The sequence below is a fragment of the Eptatretus burgeri genome, chromosome 5, assembly GCF_056783735.1.
Source record: "Eptatretus burgeri isolate ZD-2024b chromosome 5, Ebu_testis_v1, whole genome shotgun sequence".
NCBI lineage: Eukaryota > Metazoa > Chordata > Myxini > Myxiniformes > Myxinidae > Eptatretus > Eptatretus burgeri.
Window position 1 is genome coordinate 65,425,112 of NC_140965.1, and position 19,449 is coordinate 65,444,560.

Here is a 19,449-nt window from a genome sequence, read left to right on the forward strand (position 1 = left end):
AGAGAGACTCGGATGAGATTTGTTACCTGCATAGTCCGTGAGCGTCAGCTGCAGCTGTATGGACATGTGGCTCGTTTTCCTGACGCTGATCCTGCTCACCAGATTCTCTCAGCGAGGGAGTCTCATGAGTGGAGGAGGCCAGTGGGCTGACCACGTGCCTCATGGTTGCAGCAGGTTGACCATCATCTCAAGGAGATGGGGATGGGCCTGGCATCTGCCTGGGGGATGGCCAGACGGAGGCCCCTGGAGTACCGGCGGAAAGTGGACGCAGCGACGTGCTGTTCTGGCACATGCTCCCATACCTGACCTGACCCCCCACCATACTGTGCACCTCCGTGTCGTCCCTCCACCATTGCGCCCTGCCCCGCCCGCACGATAATCTCCGAAAATCAACGAGTCTGCCTCCTAATAAGGAAAAGATCGCGCGACTGTCCTGGGCTGGCGGTGTTAACCGCCCGTCACCACAAATTGGGTCGGGGGGGGGGGGATTAACTTTGGCCGCCAGCACCGCGACATATATATATATATATATATATATATATATATATATATATATATATATATATATATATATATATATATATATATATATATTATTCCTTTAATTTAATTAATACCATTTCATGAAACCATGCTGATTGAGATGGAAGATTAGTTTACTGCCCACAAAAAATGGTTATTTATAACCAGAGATGTTCAAAGTAAACATGAATGTGTTGCCCAATGAAATCGTTCATATTGTTCTGTGGGAATTACAGTTCTCACTCGGATGTGTAGTGGAGCAAACAATGGCTGCATCTGTGAGAGGTAACCATGAATGTTAATATGTAACTCGGTTTGTTTGCTTGATCAAAAACCTCATAAAAGTGCTGCAGTTTGGTGATCACCCTACAAAGTGAAGCAGGTAAGAACATATTGTTGCAGTTTTAGAAAGACCACAGGGAGTCACATCCAACACGTAATGAAACCCTGGAGTTTAGATATTTCCATAGTAATTCTGCTCAGTTAGATTACCTTTCCCCTCATATAAGGGACAGGGAAATGAGTTGTGATTGCAGTTAAAACAATCCCCATTGTTCTCTTAATAATTCTCCAACTTCGTACTCAAACCTCACTCCCCAACTCAGTATTTAAATCTCATTCACGAACCTTCATTCACCACTCCGTACTCAAACCCCCTTTTCGAACTTTCACAGCTCCATACTCAAACCACATTCTCAAAAACCCATTCTCATGCTTCATTTACAAACCACTCATTTCAACAGTGCTGTGATCGAGTAATCGCCATTTCAGCGCTGCAAATGTCCTTCACATTGCACCATTTCAGTGCTCCAAGTGTCCTCCACACTGCATCATTTTCAAAGCTACAAGCATCCTCCACACTGTGCCATCGAAGGTTTTAGTGGCCCCGCCCCCATGCTCTGGGGACGAATCAACACCGCTGGATCACAGCATGCAAGTGAATCGGCATGGCTGGACACCAAGGAGTGAATGTGGTTGGAGACAGTACAAAAGGTAATAAAGACCCCAACAGGAAGTTTGTAAACAGAAGTTCCAGTTCCAGAGTTCAGGTCCGAAAAGCAGAAAGGTTCGAGAGAAAGGGTCAGTCAGTCGGTGCTCTGTGCAGAATCTGGAGTTGAGAGTGAAGGAGGAAGTCCTGCCCAATGAGTCAGTGCTGAGCTCCGAAGTGCAGAGTTCACGTTCTGGAGAGAGGGACCGACCTGGCCGGATTGATTTCCGTGAGCACAGCACCAAGCAGAGCGGGCGCTGCATTGCACCAAGCAGAACAAGCACTGACCAAGCCAAGCCAGCAGAACTGATCTCTCTATTTATCTATCTATCTATATCTGTCATCTTTCACACACGCATCATACATATACCCTTGCATCTTCCAACACATACACCTCATTGACTCAAATTTTCAAAGCTTGCACAAAACGCTACTCTACCACACTGCACCTTACACCTTGTTTGATATGTGTGAGCTGTCCAGCTCATGTATGGGTGAGTCCAGGGTCAAAACCCATACTCCACAGACTTCTCTTCTCTCTGTCTACCCCCCTTTCTTATCTAATTTTCCTGGAATGTATGAGATGCCTATGTTTTGTTCAATGATAAGGTTGGCTGTCAAAGGAGTTTGTGTGCATAAGGGCTAAGATTTTTCTCATGCGACACGGAATATTCCAATAAATACGTGCTTGATTCAACAAAGACCTGCTATTTCTAACCTGCCCATGTGTCTTTCCTCCATTGGTTAGACATAGTAAGTAATTAGTAGACCTGAGTTTGCCCCAATGATTCACTACGGTAGACGGTCGCCAACATTTCTACTGATGGTAAATTGCTCGGCCGTCCTAGAACAATAAATAGTGGAAATGTTGAACGCACAGGCCTTATCTGGTGAAACAAATTCACCGGGGAGGTAATGCGGGATTTTGACTCGGGGACCCTGCCAGAATTAGTCGTTTCAGACGGTGCCTGTGGATGTTTAGCAGTTAGTCGTCATGCAGAGTTATCTGCGACCCGTCGACTTCAGGGTCAAAGGTCGGCGGGAAACGGATCCGAGAGAGGACATTCATGACACGGCCGGCCAGCCTGTAACAATACGATGTCACTTGGTACAGATTTGACTCTTTCCATCCCTCCCTCCATAAAATCTCGATATTGACCAATGTTGAAAAAAACAAAAGTGAAAATCCAACATTTAATTGTCTGTAGCCACATTCAGTTCTGGGTTTGTCATGGTTAGACACTATCTTCTCTGTTCTGAGAAGCTGTATTCTAAAGCTGTGGATGGAGCTGTTCCAGAATTGTCTTGTTTGGGTTTTTGTTAATTGTTGGTAATAAGTTGTTGATGTGATGTGCTTGCATGTCTGTCGAGAGCCTTTGTGTGCACTTTTGTACTGAGTTTGTGTGCCCTTGCCCAGGCAGCATGCTCTTGTGGACCTTATTTGGGTCTGTTTCCTCGTTCGGGTATATCCTCCCCTTCCTCATTTCCTTTTCATTCCCTCCCCTGCTTTTTGCACCACTGGTGCACCACCACTCCACTGCTGGTGTGTTGCCTTTTTCCCCCTGTCACCTTGCTCTTCCATGAGCCTCGACTTCGTAGAAAACACAAAGTCACGCCTACATGATGATCTGAGTGATGTAATGAAGTGAGGCAGGAAGCTTTACTAACCTGTACTTTTAACAAGTTTGGGCATGAAGTCGTTCCAAAAAACACATTGCTGGGTACGATGACCCTGCAGGAGTTGTGATGCGCTTGTACTCAGGTTACGGATATGTGGGTGCTCCCTGCTGTACAATGGCCACAGCTCATGCTTCCCTCTGCTTCCCGGCTTCCTGTTCATGGAGAAGCAGAAATGAGTGTTGGAATCTTTGAATTACTTCAGATGGACATAACATCAATCAAAATGTAAACTTGTGAATAAAAGTATGCATGGTTCTCAAAAATAGTTTTCCTGCATGTGTCTATGTCTAAAGACCCATGAGGAATGAAAAGATCATTTCATCGATATGCTGGGGTTTTTTAAAGTTGAAATTTGCCCAAAACAAGGCTGAGAGCCACTAAATATGAAGGGCTACAGAGAAAAAGAAGAGGGGGTAAAACTGGCAAAACATTCACCGAGTCCTGAAACAAGGAAACCTCTTCACAGGACCACTGTGCAGGAGGGGGTAACTAGGGCAGATTGCTATGAAAAAGAATGACAGAAAATATTTGAGCATCTCACCATCTTCATACACCATGTCCCATTACAGGTACCCAACAACACCAGACCTGATCTTGCTAACTATTAGTACAACTGGCAAGGTGTCTCGTCAGAACTGATTCAGCATCATTGGTTATCTGGGATTAGTATATATTGGCAGTTTGAGAAGTATTTAAGAAGATACAACACTTAACTGCAAGTCTTTCATGAACAGGCTTATCAGACCTCACGTTTGTCTGGAGCTGGTTAAAACAGAAACTTGGAATTTGCCCAGGGTACTGGCAATAACTTGCCTACACATTGGGAAAGACACTGAGATTTTTCACATCTACCAGCAATTGATGCAGGCAGATGGACCGCCAATTTAACATTGCCACAGACACATGGGGCAGAACCACCTTCATGTGTTTCCCGACACAAATATAAACTTTGAACCTGGTGCCTACGAGGCACCAAGGTGAATGTTTGTAGTCGTGTCGAGAAACAAAGCAAGACGATAAAGCTCAAAAGAGAATGCACCTCCTTTAAAACTATTCTGCTGGCCCAGAAAAATGAGTCAAGCAATAACTATCTCAAAATTATAATGTAATAAATCCACAGGGTAGTCTCAAGGTGAAATTAAAAGAAATAATAAATTAATTAATTTTTAAAAATCAACAACACAAGTACAGGAAGCCCTCGTTTAACATTACCTTGTCATTAAATCGCTGATCTATTAGAGAACATACTCGTTTAAAGTCATTTTACTTCTAATATGGTACAAAACTAATGGTTTTCCTCATTTTAATAAAACTGAAGTATAAACCATACTGTAAATACCGGTGTACAAGCTGTATCGTAAATACTGGTGTATAAGCCCATCCAGAGTACATGCAGTATAGGCCTTATATACAGAGCTGTGCATCGATAATCGGTTGGTCATGGGCTGAAGTTACTCAGGTGTACATGTATGGTGTGTGTCGGCAGTTGTGGCCTGAATGTGTCAATGACTTGAAAGGATTTAAAGATGTCTCCGTTATGAAGAAAATTATCCTCGCCTTGGCCAATAAAGCAGGTTTTGATGGTGTAAAGAAGCTGACGTTACATAACTTCTGCAATCACACAGAGAAGAGCTAACTAATGAAGAACTCAAGTAACTAGAGATGATGAGAAAAAAGCAACTATGATGATGATATTTAATAATTTGTTTAAAATTATTTAAAATTTATACTATATATGCAAATAATATGGGCGTAGCGGTGCCCATATTATGATATGCTGGGTGTCGTGGTGTGTGCCTGTAATCTGGCTACTTGGAGGCTTAGGTTGGGGGATTGCTTGAGGATAGTAGCTCTGCACTGTGCCACACTAAACAGTACAGAACAGCCCGGCTGATATGGCGACACACAACCCAGATTGTCAGGTCAGGCCAGATCAGATCTGTGATTTGCTGCAGGTATCATGTAAAACCTCAACTAACCTGTTCATAGTTGAGTGTAGGTGACAAAAGCAGCTCCCCCCACCAGGTCCTCCTGGTGAGAAGGGCATATGGATATGGACACCCAGCAGGACTAAAAACAAAACCTGTCAAAGGGTGGAAGAGCACCTTTTGAGTTAATTGCCATCCATATCTGGTGGCCAACTGTGTCTGTGGATGTCGTCCTTCAGTGAGTTACCTTTTCTAGGAGGTGGGTGGCAGGATTTGCACTCTGGCCACCATGAAAACATTTCACTCTGCAACAAGCCACATGAAGAGGTGTGTTGCTGAGGTGTCGTCCACCAGACGGCGGTCTCGCGTTAACCTGAGGCAATCTCTTTGGGTGGGTGCTGGAATGTCCTATCCCTAAAAGATGGGGATTGGCTCAGCATCTGCCTGGGGGACAGACAGACGGAGGCCTCTGGAGTTGAAGCAGAAAGTGGACGCAGCGACGCACTTTGGTGCATGCTCCCCATGTATGTATGTATGTATGTATGTATGTATGTATGAATGATTGTATTGTTACGTTTGAGGGGGGGGTATGCATTCAAAGGGTAATTAGGATGTTTAATTAGGTATGCCATGCTGTTCGAGTGTACCAGGATCTCGATGTAATAAGGAGCAATTCAGTGGTGATAAGTTGTCTAGTAAATGTCCATTTCTTCAAGGGGGAAATGATAATTGTCACGTCATTAGATAGGGATACGGGATAGGGTAAGTGTGTCTGCGTAAACCCCTTTTAGTATTCTCTGGAGGCTTGCCGTGACGTCACAGGACAGTGCTGCGGATGGCTCCGCCCCGTGATCACGATTGGCGGAAGGCGACGGCGGAGGGCCAATAAACGGCTCGATTGGAAGTGGCGAGGACGGGAGCATAAAAAGGTTCTGTTCGGGGTCGAAAAGGGAGAGGAAGAAGATCGGTACCGAAAGACTGTTTTGGGGTGGAGGTTGTTGTGCTGGGAGCGTGTTTGTTGTTGCGCTGATTCGGCCCTGGTTTCTTCGTGTCTTGTAGCCTTGCTGAGCCTCGTCCCTCACCTTGGTTGGCTCTGGGGTTCTGCTGGCTCGGAGTACGGGGTCGAACGGCGGGCGGACCTGCCTCCCTCTCCTGCTCGTGGTTTGGCGCCGGAGCTGGTTCCCTGGCGGCTGTGAGCGGACTTGGGCCAAGACCAGGAGGTCGACAGCACCACGGTTTCTCCTGCCCCCCCTGACGAGAGCAAGGCCAGCTCGTCCAACGCCAATCCAAGGACTGTTGCGTCCACACCACGGTCCAGCCTGACTACCAGGAATAGCTGCGTTTCGTGTGTGTGTGTGTACCTGGCGCCTTAGAGGGTTTGAGATTTGTCTTTTCATTGAAATTGTCTGTGTTTTCCCCACGCCCAATCCCACACCATCCCGTCGAATCGCCCCGGATCCCTCTTCTTGCCGAGTCTTGTTATTTTTGGTTAGAGGAATAAATGTTATCAACTCAGTGAAAAGCGACTCGTGCCACCTTCCTCGTCCCGTTTGCGGTAGAGCGATTAGAACCGCCATCTTTGGGTTATAAATAAATAAACCGCCTCTATCGTTTCGACTCATTCTACGTTGGCGGGACTGTTCAAGTCCCGTGAACGTCACAGTATGTATGTATGAATGTATGTACGTATGTAAATAATGTCTTTTGTCTGACGATAAAATTTTTCCCTGGAACCTAACCTCCCCCAATTTACATTCATTCTAATGGGGAAATTGGATTCACTTAAATTTGCACTTTTCAAGAACATAACTACAACATTAAGCGAGGACTGACTGCATGACAAATATTTCACATAAACAAGCAGTCTGCCAGAAGAATGTGTTGTTATTTGTACAGCCAGCTGTCGTCAAACCCTCCCAATATGTGCATATCTAAAACAGCTTTCCCCTTCACCCTGTTTAATGTTATATTCTTGTGCAAATATGTCCTAAATGTCCCTTTTTATATCTAGTAGGCTGGAGCAGAAAGTTTTGGTGGAAAAGGCAGCAGGAAACGCCAACTTAGGCCATCCAAGAAAAAAGGTCAAGGCCAAGGGGCCATCCAATCACAGCTATGTGGGGAGAGGCAATTGACATCACGGCGTGGGGTGGGGGGGGCATTGTAATAAAAGGGTGGGGGGCACCAGATCATGAGCTCTCTCTTTCTGTTGGCCACTTTGTCTCTGAGTATACGTGGTCTTCTTCACCTCTTCAGTGCTACTTCCTGTGCTAGGCGGCGACCACTCTCATTGCCCGCAGAGACCAGAGACCGCTCAAATCTGCCGACCCCACCAATTCGGCTCGCACCGAGCCCATCAGCACCGTGTAGCACAAACTGTTCCCGCTGGGGGGCACATCTTTAGTGTCACCCCAAAGGGGTTGTGACACTATTGTAACACCTCTGTCTGTCTGTCTGTCTGTCTAGTCTGTGTATCTGTGTGTCACCACATCTATATATTTTTGCTTTAAAAACTGTTTTTACTGTAACCGCTTGTCCAAACAAGGCGAAACATTAAACATAGGAGGGACTCCCCATGAAGAATATTTTTTGATAACTCTGACATTTCAGGTCACATGGTTATTTTGGCAGCCATATTGGATTAAAGGAAAAAATTTGGACACCTTCTTCTTCAAAACTGCAAAATGAAAAATATTGAAACTTGGCATATATCATCATCTCTCCATGGGTATATAGGGCGATAACGATGATGTCATCGGTGAAACGATATTCCAGCCATAATTGGTTGAATCTGAATCCTTTTCTGAAAAATCTGAGACTTCATTCGTATATCTGATCTATGACCCGATGTGAGTGAAGAATTAAATTTATGACGTTATCAATCGCATGGTCTGGTGGTCATATTGGATGGAAAAAAGTAAGAAATATTCTTCCCAAGAACAACTTAACAGATCGATGCAAAACCTCATACATTTGATCAACTAGCCATGGGGAATATCATTTGAAAAAAATTTCATATTGATCTTCATTGACGCAATTTAGATTTTATGTGCACAAATGTGGTCGTGAAATATCCTAATTATCGATAAAGCTACAGATAATGGCATTGTATGTGTCATAATAGGGTACATGGATGATACGGGTATGTGGGCCATAATAGCAGTGGGCCATAATAGTAGCATGTTCAGTTAACGTGGCATTTTTGTTCAGAATGAGTGTGCGAGGCTAGACTATGCACTCTTCCGAATGCCGTTCTAGTTTTAGAGGGGGGTTTGCCATGCCTCGGCAGGCGCCACTCCAGTATTCCTTTGTGTCTCGTATGTGTTTTTTCTCTGTCCTCCCAGGGCAACACGTAGTGGGGTTAAGATATTTATCTCGAATAATAAATGTGTGTCAGTGTTTCAGTCAGTGTGTGTGTGTGTGTGTGTGTGTGTGTGTGTGTGTGTGTGTGTGTGTGTGTGTGTGTGTGTGTGTGTGTGTGTGTGTGTGTGTGTGTGTGTGTGTGTCCTCCATAACTCCAAAACCATGAAACCTAGCAGCCTGAAACTTTGCATGTATTCTAAGTGAACTCCAAGTGAGTGCATGAGTGAAAATTGGGTTTTGGATGAATTATAAAAAACCCTTTTGAAGATAATTACAGCCTTATTTAATTATATCCTTTATCAGGTGCATCCTCGGACACCTCGCTCTTGATGGGGTCTTGAGGCGCATCCTGGGTTACCTTTCTGGAGTATTAATTCACCATTTTTTTGGCCTTCTTAATGATGCCTTGACTTGGAACAGGCCGCAACAGTTTCTTAAAGATAAAGTTTTTATTTTTCACTTTCCTCACTCATATCAAATGCCGGTTCATCATAGCTACACATCACTAGGTCCATTGCAATGTTTATACAGTATACGCCCGGTGAGGCCAGTGTTTGCGGCTTTATTTCATTTCTGCACATGCCATAACCTCGAGAATCTCTTAATCCAAGCCGAATTACAAAATTTAAGTTCCAGAATTGAACTTAGTAGCAGTTCCGAGTGCTAAAAAATTGTTCATTTGTCTAATTTGGACATCTCTGGGACGTGTGCAACATTACGGATTGGATGCTGTCCATCTGCACAACCACCTGCCTGTGTTGTGCCCTGCAGTGTTGTGTGGTGCCAAGCCTGTCATTCCTTATTCATGGTTGGATGGAAGGAAGGGATGGAGGAAAGGGATGGGATGGTGGGTTGGGATGAAGGAAGGGATGGATGGGATGGAGGAGGGAACAATGGATGGATGGAGGGAAGAGATGGATTGGTGGGTGGAGGGAAGGGATGGATGGGTAAAGGGAAGGATGGATGGAGGGAAGGATGGGTGGAAGGAAGGGACGGATGGGGAGAAGGGGATGGAGAGAAGGAGATGGATGGATGGACGGATGGGTGGAGGTGTGGAAGAAAAATAATTACAGTCATGAACTCTCAATTATATTCACTTGTTGAATTGTTGCTGGTACTTTATAAATGTAATTTTTGTCCTATAGTCAAATTGGCTGTCAGTAAAGTTTCCCTTTTCCCAAGAGTCCTTTGACCTACATGTGAGAAAAGAAATGTCTTACTATGAAACAGGGTGACCTGGTTGATAACACTGTAAACTTTTGCCATGATTGTGTCATTCTCTCCCTCCCACCCAAAGTGGACACGTATTGCAGTTTTGAATTATTTTGCCTAATACTTATCAGCACATCTCGTAGTTGAGTTGCCAAATGTCTCACCCCCCCCCCCCAATTCTTTGGAATGTCAAACTGTGAAAAAGAGAGATTACTTCTGGCTTTTGTTTCAGTGAAGTCCATTCGAATGTTTCAGTGAATCATTGAATGTTCTTCCTCCGTATATACGAAATTAAAGATTCTCCGTTTGTATGCTAATTCAACTTGTGGAAATTGAGTTCTTTTCCACCACAGAGGGAAGGGGTGGATGGAAGGGATGGAAAAAATAAAGGATGTACCAAACCGACTCTCCTCACCTCCCCGCCCCCGCTCCCACCATTTCATCTCTCTCCCCACCTTCCTGGCTCTTTCCTTGTTCACTTTGTTTTTTTTCTCTTCTTTCCTGATTGTCAGGTCAGGCCAGATCAGATCTGTGATTTGCTACAGACATCATGTAAACCTGTACTCATCTGTTTCATGGTAGGGTTTTCGGCGACTAAATCGTCTCCCCCACCAGGTTTTCTGGTGAGGAGGTTGTATAAATATGGACACCCAGGAGAATTAAAAACAAAACCTGACAAAGGGTGGAGGAGCTCCTTGTGAGCCAATGGCCATCCATTTCTTGTGCTCAACTGTGTCTGCAGACGTCCTCCTGCAGTTGCGTTACTTTTTATGAGGAGATTGGTGGTAGGATTTGCACTCTTGACACCGTAAAACACTTCTTCCGCAAAACATACTGAAAGTAAAAATAAATCTGAAAACCCACTCTGTGGGAGTGCCTCCGTTGCAGGTATCAATTCACCCACACCACGGGCCGCTCCCTCTGGGCGACGGGGCACGGGCCGCTCCCTCTGGGCGACGGGGCACGGGCCGCTCCCTCTGGGAGACGGGGCATGGGCCGCTCCCTCTGGGCGACGGGGCACGGGCCGCTCCCTCTGGGCGACGGGGCACGGGCCGCTCCCTCTGGTCGACGGGGCACGGGCTGCTCCCTCTGGTCGACGGGGCACGGGCCGCTCCCTCTGGTCGACGGGGTACGGGCCGCTCCCTCTGGTCGACGGGGCACGGGCCGCTCCCTCTGGTCGACGGGGCACGGGCCGCTCCCTCTGGTCGACGGGGCACGGGCCGCTCCCTCTGGGCGACGGGGCACGGACCGCTCCCTCTGGGCGACGGGGCACGGACCGCTCCCTCTGGGCGACGGGGCACGGACCGCTCCCTCTGGGCGACGGGGCACGGACCGCTCCCTCTGGGTGACGGGGAACGGACCGCTCCCTCTGGGCGACGGGGCACGGACCGCTCCCTCTGGGCGACGGGGCAAGGCAAAAGCGTCCGCAGAGAGTAAATGCTTCGCTCAGAACGATGCCACGTGGTTCCGCTGTCGACAATGGGCGCTCGGCAAGTGACTTAAGCACCCATGCAAGCACTCCAATTGAATGGTTGATAAAAAAATGGTTGGCCAGGCTGTTGCTGCATAACATAGAGGATCCCTTTAACTTTAAAGCCCGTTCTCACCGCACTCACAGCAGTTCATGAAATAAAAAGAATTCGTTCAAATAATGGCTTTATCCACAAAAGAGTTGCAGCTTAATGCAGAACAACCCTGGAGACATCGCAACGTTCAATCACCTGTGAAATAAACATTGCAGAAAATGCGCCATTTCACCTGCTCCTCTGTGCACACGTCACGTGGTACTGTTGTGGAGCCGGGTATCGGCTGCGAGCACGACCGCTAGGTGGAGCAGTAGGGTCGACTCTACCGAACACCTGGAATCTAGATCGTACCTTTCGGAAAACTCCGACAGGTACGGACGGGTCCCTTACCGGACCGTGAGTCGTCAATAATTCCACCACGTGGTACAGGGTTATTTGCCAATCTTCAAAATACCTGGAGCTCCACGTGGCGAGTCACCGAGTACTCACACCCTCGACGGCCCTCGTACGAGTCGAGCCGTTAGCGTGCCTGACCCGTGCGCAACCCGAGCGGACGGTTGCCGAAGTTACGTCGGTCCAAACGTACATTTACAGCGGCAACAGCCTTTATAATTCACCAACACGCGTCATGCTAAGCCAATGGAAGAAACACAGCAACGAACTGATATATTTAACAAATGTATTTATTTATAAAGGGGAAAAGGGGGCTAGCACGTAAGAAGCAGTTATCACGACTAATGAGATGCAAGTATGTACAGCAAAGAGCAATTATACAATTCCAACTTACAGACGGGCCCACACACAGACACACACCCAAAATAAACGGACCCAAAGTGATCTTTATAATCCCTTCGGCTTGGAGGGAAGATGAGCTAAGGGACAAGAAAATAGTAGGCTACCTGGCCGCACCGTGCGGCTCGACGTCCGTATCTTCCCGGAGCACCAGTCGGCCAAGAAGGAACCAGGACAGCTAGACGCAGACCATGCCAGCCACAAGACGAGCCGAGAACCAGAGCACGTCAGCGACGAGATGCCTTTGTAAGATATAGATCTTTGTAAGATCCCGACGAGATAAGCTGTAGCGATGATGTATGGTATGGGAGTTAATGGATATGTCAACAGTTCTTTCATATCGACTTGTAAGCCCTGGTTTTGTGACTTTACAAAGAGTTGAAAGGCTACATTACCCTGTTGCTTGCACTGTATGACCTTATTCTTGGTTGTCTTCATCTTAGATACCTTGTTCATCTCACTCAGAGTTTTGAGGTTCAATCTCTTCACAGGCTCAAAGAAATCTTTACTATTCTTCAGTCGAGCTTCAATAAATTCATCCCGTGCTTTTTCACCAACAGCTCCAGCCTTTAGAACATCGGCTGAAACAGCATCAGATGGAGAATTCCTGATGAGAGTATCAACAATTGATCATTTGTCTCTATATTGAAAGGATTAAGAAAACTTCTGATGGCATCTTTGGCCCTTTTCACCAACTTCTCTCCTTTTGTGACCTCTGTCGGGACGTGTATCACGATGCTTTGTTCCCTCTCCACTGTCCAACATGTGAGCCATTCCAAGTGCAGCATCAACATAAAGAGACCTTGCATGTGTTGTCCTAACCCATCTCTGGTAGGCCTGGTAGTTGGTGAGTAATCCAGATGTACCTGCTGCACTGGTTCCAGCACTACCATGTGACTTAGCGTGCCTCATGAAGGTCTCCTCCATGGTTTTATCCACTGCACAACGATTGCCAGGGATAAAAGAGCGTGTGACACTTATAGCTCCTCTCTTGATCAGTGATACTGCCCCTGGGTGTGAGTTGTCTATATTAGCTATGAACACAGAGAAATATGTCAGATACCTTGCATAGTTCTGTCCACCGAAACTGAAGAAGAGAAACGTCATGCGAATGATGGATGCAGCATACAAAAGAAAGTTGTTTGTCTTTACGGCTTCAAGGTGTGATAGAATTAAACAGACATGGTCCATGTATGACAACCACAGCTGGGCAGTCTTCCCCAAACGTCCATTTGCGACTCCTTTTTTGAATTCTGCATACTGCTCTATGAATTGGACAATGGAATTGTCCATCAAGACAGCATTCAAAGTATCTTGGCTGCAGGAATCCACTCGGGCACGTAGCTTATCTGATGATTCATCAGAGAAAGACGAGAACAGATCATCAGTGCTTTTATCTTTGAGGTACTCCTCTATGAGCAATCTTTCAAGACATTCCAACATAATCTTATGACATTGTAGGACTCTGTCGTAGTGCCTCCTCAACATCACACCACCCAAAGATCCTCCACTGATTAGTCCTGCTTCGAGGAGACCATCTGCTAACCCAGACCCAGCCATCTTTTTGGCAATCATCTTCATATAAGCACATATGAGGGGGAATGTGCCAATTCGAATTATGTGGCTCTCATACTTGTCTGGTGAGTTCCACACTAATGGGTAGGCCTTCATGCAAACTCCCAAGTCAAATGTAGTAATGACATAAGGCTGTCCAACTTCTCTGGTGGCCTCTTCAGCAGCACGCAAGCATTCTTGTACAGTTTTGTACTCCGTTATGGGATGGTTAATGAGTGGAATGTGGATATGGCTAACTTACCACCTTGTAAACGAGCTCTTACCTAGCACATTTGGAGAGTAAACCACCAAGTACGGATTTGAAAGACCGCGCATATTCCACAACCACAGATTCCGAAGACCAGTCAGGGACATGGTTGGGAGGAAAAGGATGGTAACCTTGATCCTCTGTGGTATGAAGGAGATGTCCTCCCACGGCAACTGCTGACATTGCTGAAGTCACACCTGACGACACTGACTCTGATGAGGATTCAGATATGGATGCATTTGATGATATAGAGCAGGCATTGGAGAGTGATGACGACAGCGATAATGAATATTATGCGTAATCCATGCACAATGACATTTTGTGGACATGACATAATAAGCTTCAATTGTTTTTCTTAAATAAACTTATAATTTTATTCATATTCTTTATGTGAAGTAAGGAATATTTTCTCAGTCTTACGTCTTGCTGGTGACTACATGTTGGGTGTTGCAACAGTGATGTACTTATGTTTAAGACGTAATACCTGGTACATCTTTAGTTGGTGTGGGCCAATTTTGGTATCAATAGAAATGTAGTAAAATTTGTGATATCATAGAAATATTTATTTATTTGTGTCAGGTAAAATGAGCATGAATATACATTATTATTTCAGATATCTGAGTTGAATCTGAGTTGTCAAAAGGAAAAGCGAGGTACTCCGCTTCTTCACTTCTTGGGACAAACATAACTCTATTAAATTTGACAGATGACTATTTTGAAAATCTGCATGTGATAATCTTTCATTTGATATATAATTTGTTAATATTAATGCTTATTGGGCAACTGCAGAGATATTATCAGTCAGGGGATTTTTTATGTGCGAAACTGAGGAAAAGTTGACATTTTGAGGGTACCGTCAGATATGGTTGGAAAATGGATAGTGAGTCCCAGTTTATTCACTGTTACCAGTTGAATTCATGCTCAGGGGACCCTAAGGCTTCAGAAAAAATATGGGGTCGAAGGGTTGTGGGGGGTGCACGTGGACCATATCTGGCCCATGGCCTAATAGGCTGACCACGGTGGTCATGTTATTCTGGGTGTTGAGCATGGTTTAGCCACGTGTGCAATCACACAAAAAAAGCAGTACCATGTATTGCATCAATCAAACTGAGACAATTGAGGCCAAATGGCATTCCTGTGGATCAGCAGAATGGGGCAAATGTGTGCTTGTCAGTGTTTATCCATGTTACTTATTTTATCATTACAAGAGTGTTGATGTGCATTGGCCTTCTCATTGGGAAGGGACAGTAAGTATTCCATTGGGAGAACAGAATACCACTGTTGAATATTCGTAGGATAGCCTGGTTGGTGGAGTTGTACATGGCCTTCGCGGGTCAGTGTGGTGATTGTAAATTTGATCAAGGGACAGAAAGGAGATAAAATAAAAACAGAGGAGATAAAATAAGGCAGGGTTTGGGGAAGAAAGGTGATAAAAGGAAAAGAATATGAAAAAGATGTTTACAGGGAAAGGAAATTATGTAAGGAACAGAAGAGAAGATCAAAATTCTGCATTCTTGCATACTTAAAACATTTTAGTGAACCATTTCAACGTTGAGAGCATGTTTGGATGATAATTTATATGGCATTGTGTCATATATAAGCTCTTTGTCTTTCATGCACAAACAATGTATAACCAAACATTTCCATTGTGCAAAACCTTACAATAAGCAGGCATGAGCTGTGTAAAGATGTTATTAGGGCAAATTCAGCAATTTATGAAAGGTTAACCAAAAGTGATTATGGGATTAATTTGGCTACTGCTTCTTATAACACAAAATCTTGTAGCTTTTGATAAATATTGTCGTGTCCAGGGGTTTAGCACCTACCTGAACGGATGGCCAAAAGTTCTCCCTTATATGCCCACAGTCAAGACTCCCGGAGATTAATGCGCACGCAGGAAAGAAATGCAAGGCGCTTCACCAGGGTGGTAGCACAGCACAGGGGTTTTACTCTTGAACCCACAACAGATACATGGACACAAGCAAATGCAATGAAATTAAATGGATAATTTCATTACAGTAATAAAATATGTACAATAACAATAAAACAAATTATAACTAGAACTGCCACATTATAACTGTTGGCAGTGATGACCGGGTACCAAGACGTCCGCCTTTGATACAACATGAGACTTAAACGATAGTCACAAAGTTTCCCTTCGATAAGATAAGTGGTTGCAGAGAAAACATTCTTTAATATGGATACAAATGCAGCCTTGCTTCAGGACAGCGCGGGACAGACGAGTTACGAACCGGATAGCACAAAGTGTTCGATCTAGTTCTTACGTATGCAGTTAGCCGTTTTTCCTGGGGACATTGTCGGTATCAATTTAATTGCTATTCCTGTACCCTCAAACACATTCAGGTGCATCCAACTGAGCCTTCTGGAAAAAAAAAAATAAAAGTTCTCAGATTCAAATAATTAAATAATTCTGGCTGCCAAACCACGTGGCTGATCGGGTTGACATTTTAAATCCACGTTTCACATGTCAGCTAAATTATAATTGTGAAGTTTGGCATATATAGAAGCAGTGGTTCCAGAGTAAACATTAATTAATATTTTTCTTGAATCCAACATGGCTGCCAAACCATGTGACCTATCAATTAGAAATTAACAAACTTATATTCACTGCTCGTGTGCAATATGTTTGTGAAGTTTCCCCTTGATCTGTCCAGCCGTTCTGGAGAAGATGATGTTTGAAGGTTTTATGGTAAATTCAATATGGCCACCAAACCATGTGACCTATCAATTAGAAATTAACAAACTTGTGAAAGGATGTCTTGGGGAAAGTGTGTGTGAATTTTTGCCTCAATCTGTCCGGCCGTTCTGGAGAATCTTCTTCTTCCTCTTTCGACTTGCTCCCGTTAGGGGTCGCCACAGCGGATCAACCTTCTCCATTTCGCTCTATCCTCCACATCTTCAATTGACACTCCAACCACCCGCATGTCCGCCCTCACCGTATCCATGAACCTCTTCTTTGGCCTTCCTGTTCTCCTCCTGCCTGGCGGCTCCATCTTCAACATCCTTCTCCCGATATACTCCGCTTCCCTCCTGTGCACATGTCCAAACCATCTCAATCTCACCTCTCTCACTTTGTCTCCAAACCGTCCTACCTGCACTGTCCCTCTAATATACTCATTTCTTATCCTATCCATCCTCGTCACTCCCAACGAGAATCGCAGCATCTTCAACTCTGCCACCTCCAGCTCCGCTTCCTGTCTTTTTGTTAGTGCCACCGCCTCCAAACCATACAACATAGCTGGTCTCACTACCGTCTTATATACTTTCCCCTTCACTCTTGCAGCTACCCTTCTGTCACAAATCACTCCTGCAACTCTTCTCCACCCACTCCATCCTGCCTGCACTCTCTTTTTCACTTCTCTCCGTCACTTTGGACAGTTGATCCCAAGTATTTAAACCAATCCACCTTCCCCACCTCAGCTCCTTGCAACCGCACCATACCACCACCCTCCCTCTCATTTACGCACATGTACTCCGTCTTACTCCGACTGACTATCATTCCCCTTCTCTCCAGTGCGTACCTCCACCGTTCGAGGCTCGCCTCAGCCTGCTCCCTACTCTCCCTACAGATCCTGATGTCATCCGCGAACATCATGGTCCATGGGGACTCCAGTCTGATCTCGTCCGTCAACCTGTCCATCACCATTGCAAACAGGAAAGGGCTCAGAGTCGATCCTTGGTGCAATCCCACTTTTACCTTAAACTGGTCCGTCATTCCTACCGCACACCTCACCGCTGTCACACTGTCCTCATACATATCCTGCACGATCCTCACATACTTCTCCACCACTCCTGACTTCCTCATACAATGCCACAACTCCTCTCTTGGCACCCGATCATAAGCTTTCTCTAAATCCACAAACACACAATGTAACTCCTTCTGGCCTTCCCTATACTTCCCCATCAACATTCTCAAAGCAAACATTGCATCAGTGGTGCTCTTTCCTGGCATAAACCCATATTGCTGCTCACAGATCGTCACCTCTCCTCTCAACCTAGCTTCCACTACTCTTTCCCACAACTTCATGGTGTGGCTTAACAACTTTATCCCTCTGTAATTTCCACAGCTCTGCACATCACCCTTATTCTTGAAAATCGGAACCAGTACAATTAATCTCCACTCCTCCGGCATCCTCTCACTTTCCAAGACTTTATTAAACAATTTGGTTTACAACCCCACTGCCATCTCTCCTAAGCACTTCCATGCCTCCACTGGTATGTCATCTGGGCCAACTGATTCTGGGCCGTTCTGGAGAATATGATGTTTAAAATTTATTAATTTTCAATCAAAGATGGTTGATGAACCATGTGACCTATGACATCATAAATTTACATTCTGCCTCCAATCCTGAAGTGGAACAGGTGTGTGAAGTTTCGTGTTAATCGGATAAGGTGCATTTTTCAATCCAAGATGGCCACCAAACCATGCGACTTGTGACGTCATAATTTTTACTCTGTATGCAGACATGATGGAAGATGACAGTTGCAAATTTTTGCTTTGATAGGTTATGTGATTCCAGAGAAAACATTATTTAATATTTTTCTTGAATCCAACATGGCTGCCAAACCGTGTGACCTATCAATAAGAATTTAACAAACTTATATTCACTACTTGTGAGCAATACGTATATGAAGTTTCCCCTTGATCTGACCAGCTATTCTGGAGATGTTTGATGGTTTCAGGGTAAATTCAAGATGGCCGCCAAACAATGTGACCTATCAAGAAATTAACAAACTTGAAAAAGGACGTCATGGGGAATGTGTGTGTAAAGTTTCGCCTTAATCTGTCCAGCCGTTCTAGAGATTTTTTTTTTGAAAATTTCAAAACAAGATGGCTGCCGAACCAAGTCACCTATGATATCATAATATATTTTTCTATGGTGAATTGTTGTGTAGATTTTCATCAACTGAAGAAATTTCAGATTTTTCCTATGCAGCGTTCTACTTGACGAATTTTCACCGGGATACCGCTTCACTGATGATGTCACGAAAAATCACCCGTGTTCCCGATGGGGAGTTCATTAAAATGTATGAAGCAAAAAAATTTTCCATTGCACGGTTTCAGAGATACAGAGGTCAAAGTTTGTCGTTTTTTTCAAGATGGCGCCCATACCACGTGACCTATGACGTCACAATTATCAACTAAGTTTGCTATCAAAAAAGATACACACCATGGTGAAACTTTTGTGTCGATCGGACTTACCGTTCCTGAGAAAATGATTTTTACAGCGAAAGAACCCACAAATTGCCGGTGGAAAAAGAATAAACTAGAGGGGGAGCACTCGGTAGAGAGCAAAACCTCCACCGCCAATACTGCTGGGTCACTTAAGTGAACCTGATATCCTATTCATTGTAGGTCAAAACGAATCAGACTCTACTGAACCACGATTTAATAAACTAAACTAGATCGGCGCGCATGTAGAAATGCCCAAAAAAAAAAAAAAAAAATCGAAATTTTTTTGAAAAAAAAGTTGCAAAATTTCTAATTTTTTTTTCTCTAACAAATTTTTTTGGGGGGGTTGGAAATCACTTAAAAGATGTAGAAATGCAAAAAAAAAAAATATTCAAATATTTTTCAAATAAAATCGAAATTTTTTT

General features: G+C 44.6%; 1 protein-coding gene across 4 annotated transcripts in view; it reads right to left on the reverse strand.

Annotated features, from left to right (window-relative positions):
• LOC147026581 (acetylcholinesterase) overlaps positions 1–19,449 on the reverse strand; it is a 97,838-nt gene that overhangs the window by 36,750 nt on the left and 41,639 nt on the right. For 2 of the 4 annotated variants that reach the window (XM_085882140.1, XM_085882141.1), the window contains exon 3: positions 3,179–3,342. In XM_085882140.1, the coding sequence (XP_085738266.1) occupies positions 3,179–3,342 (164 nt within the window). Of the gene's footprint in view, positions 1–3,178; positions 3,343–15,656; positions 15,782–19,449 lie in introns of those variants that run through there. The other 2 variants (XM_085882143.1, XR_015058407.1) reach the window with 2 other exon arrangements.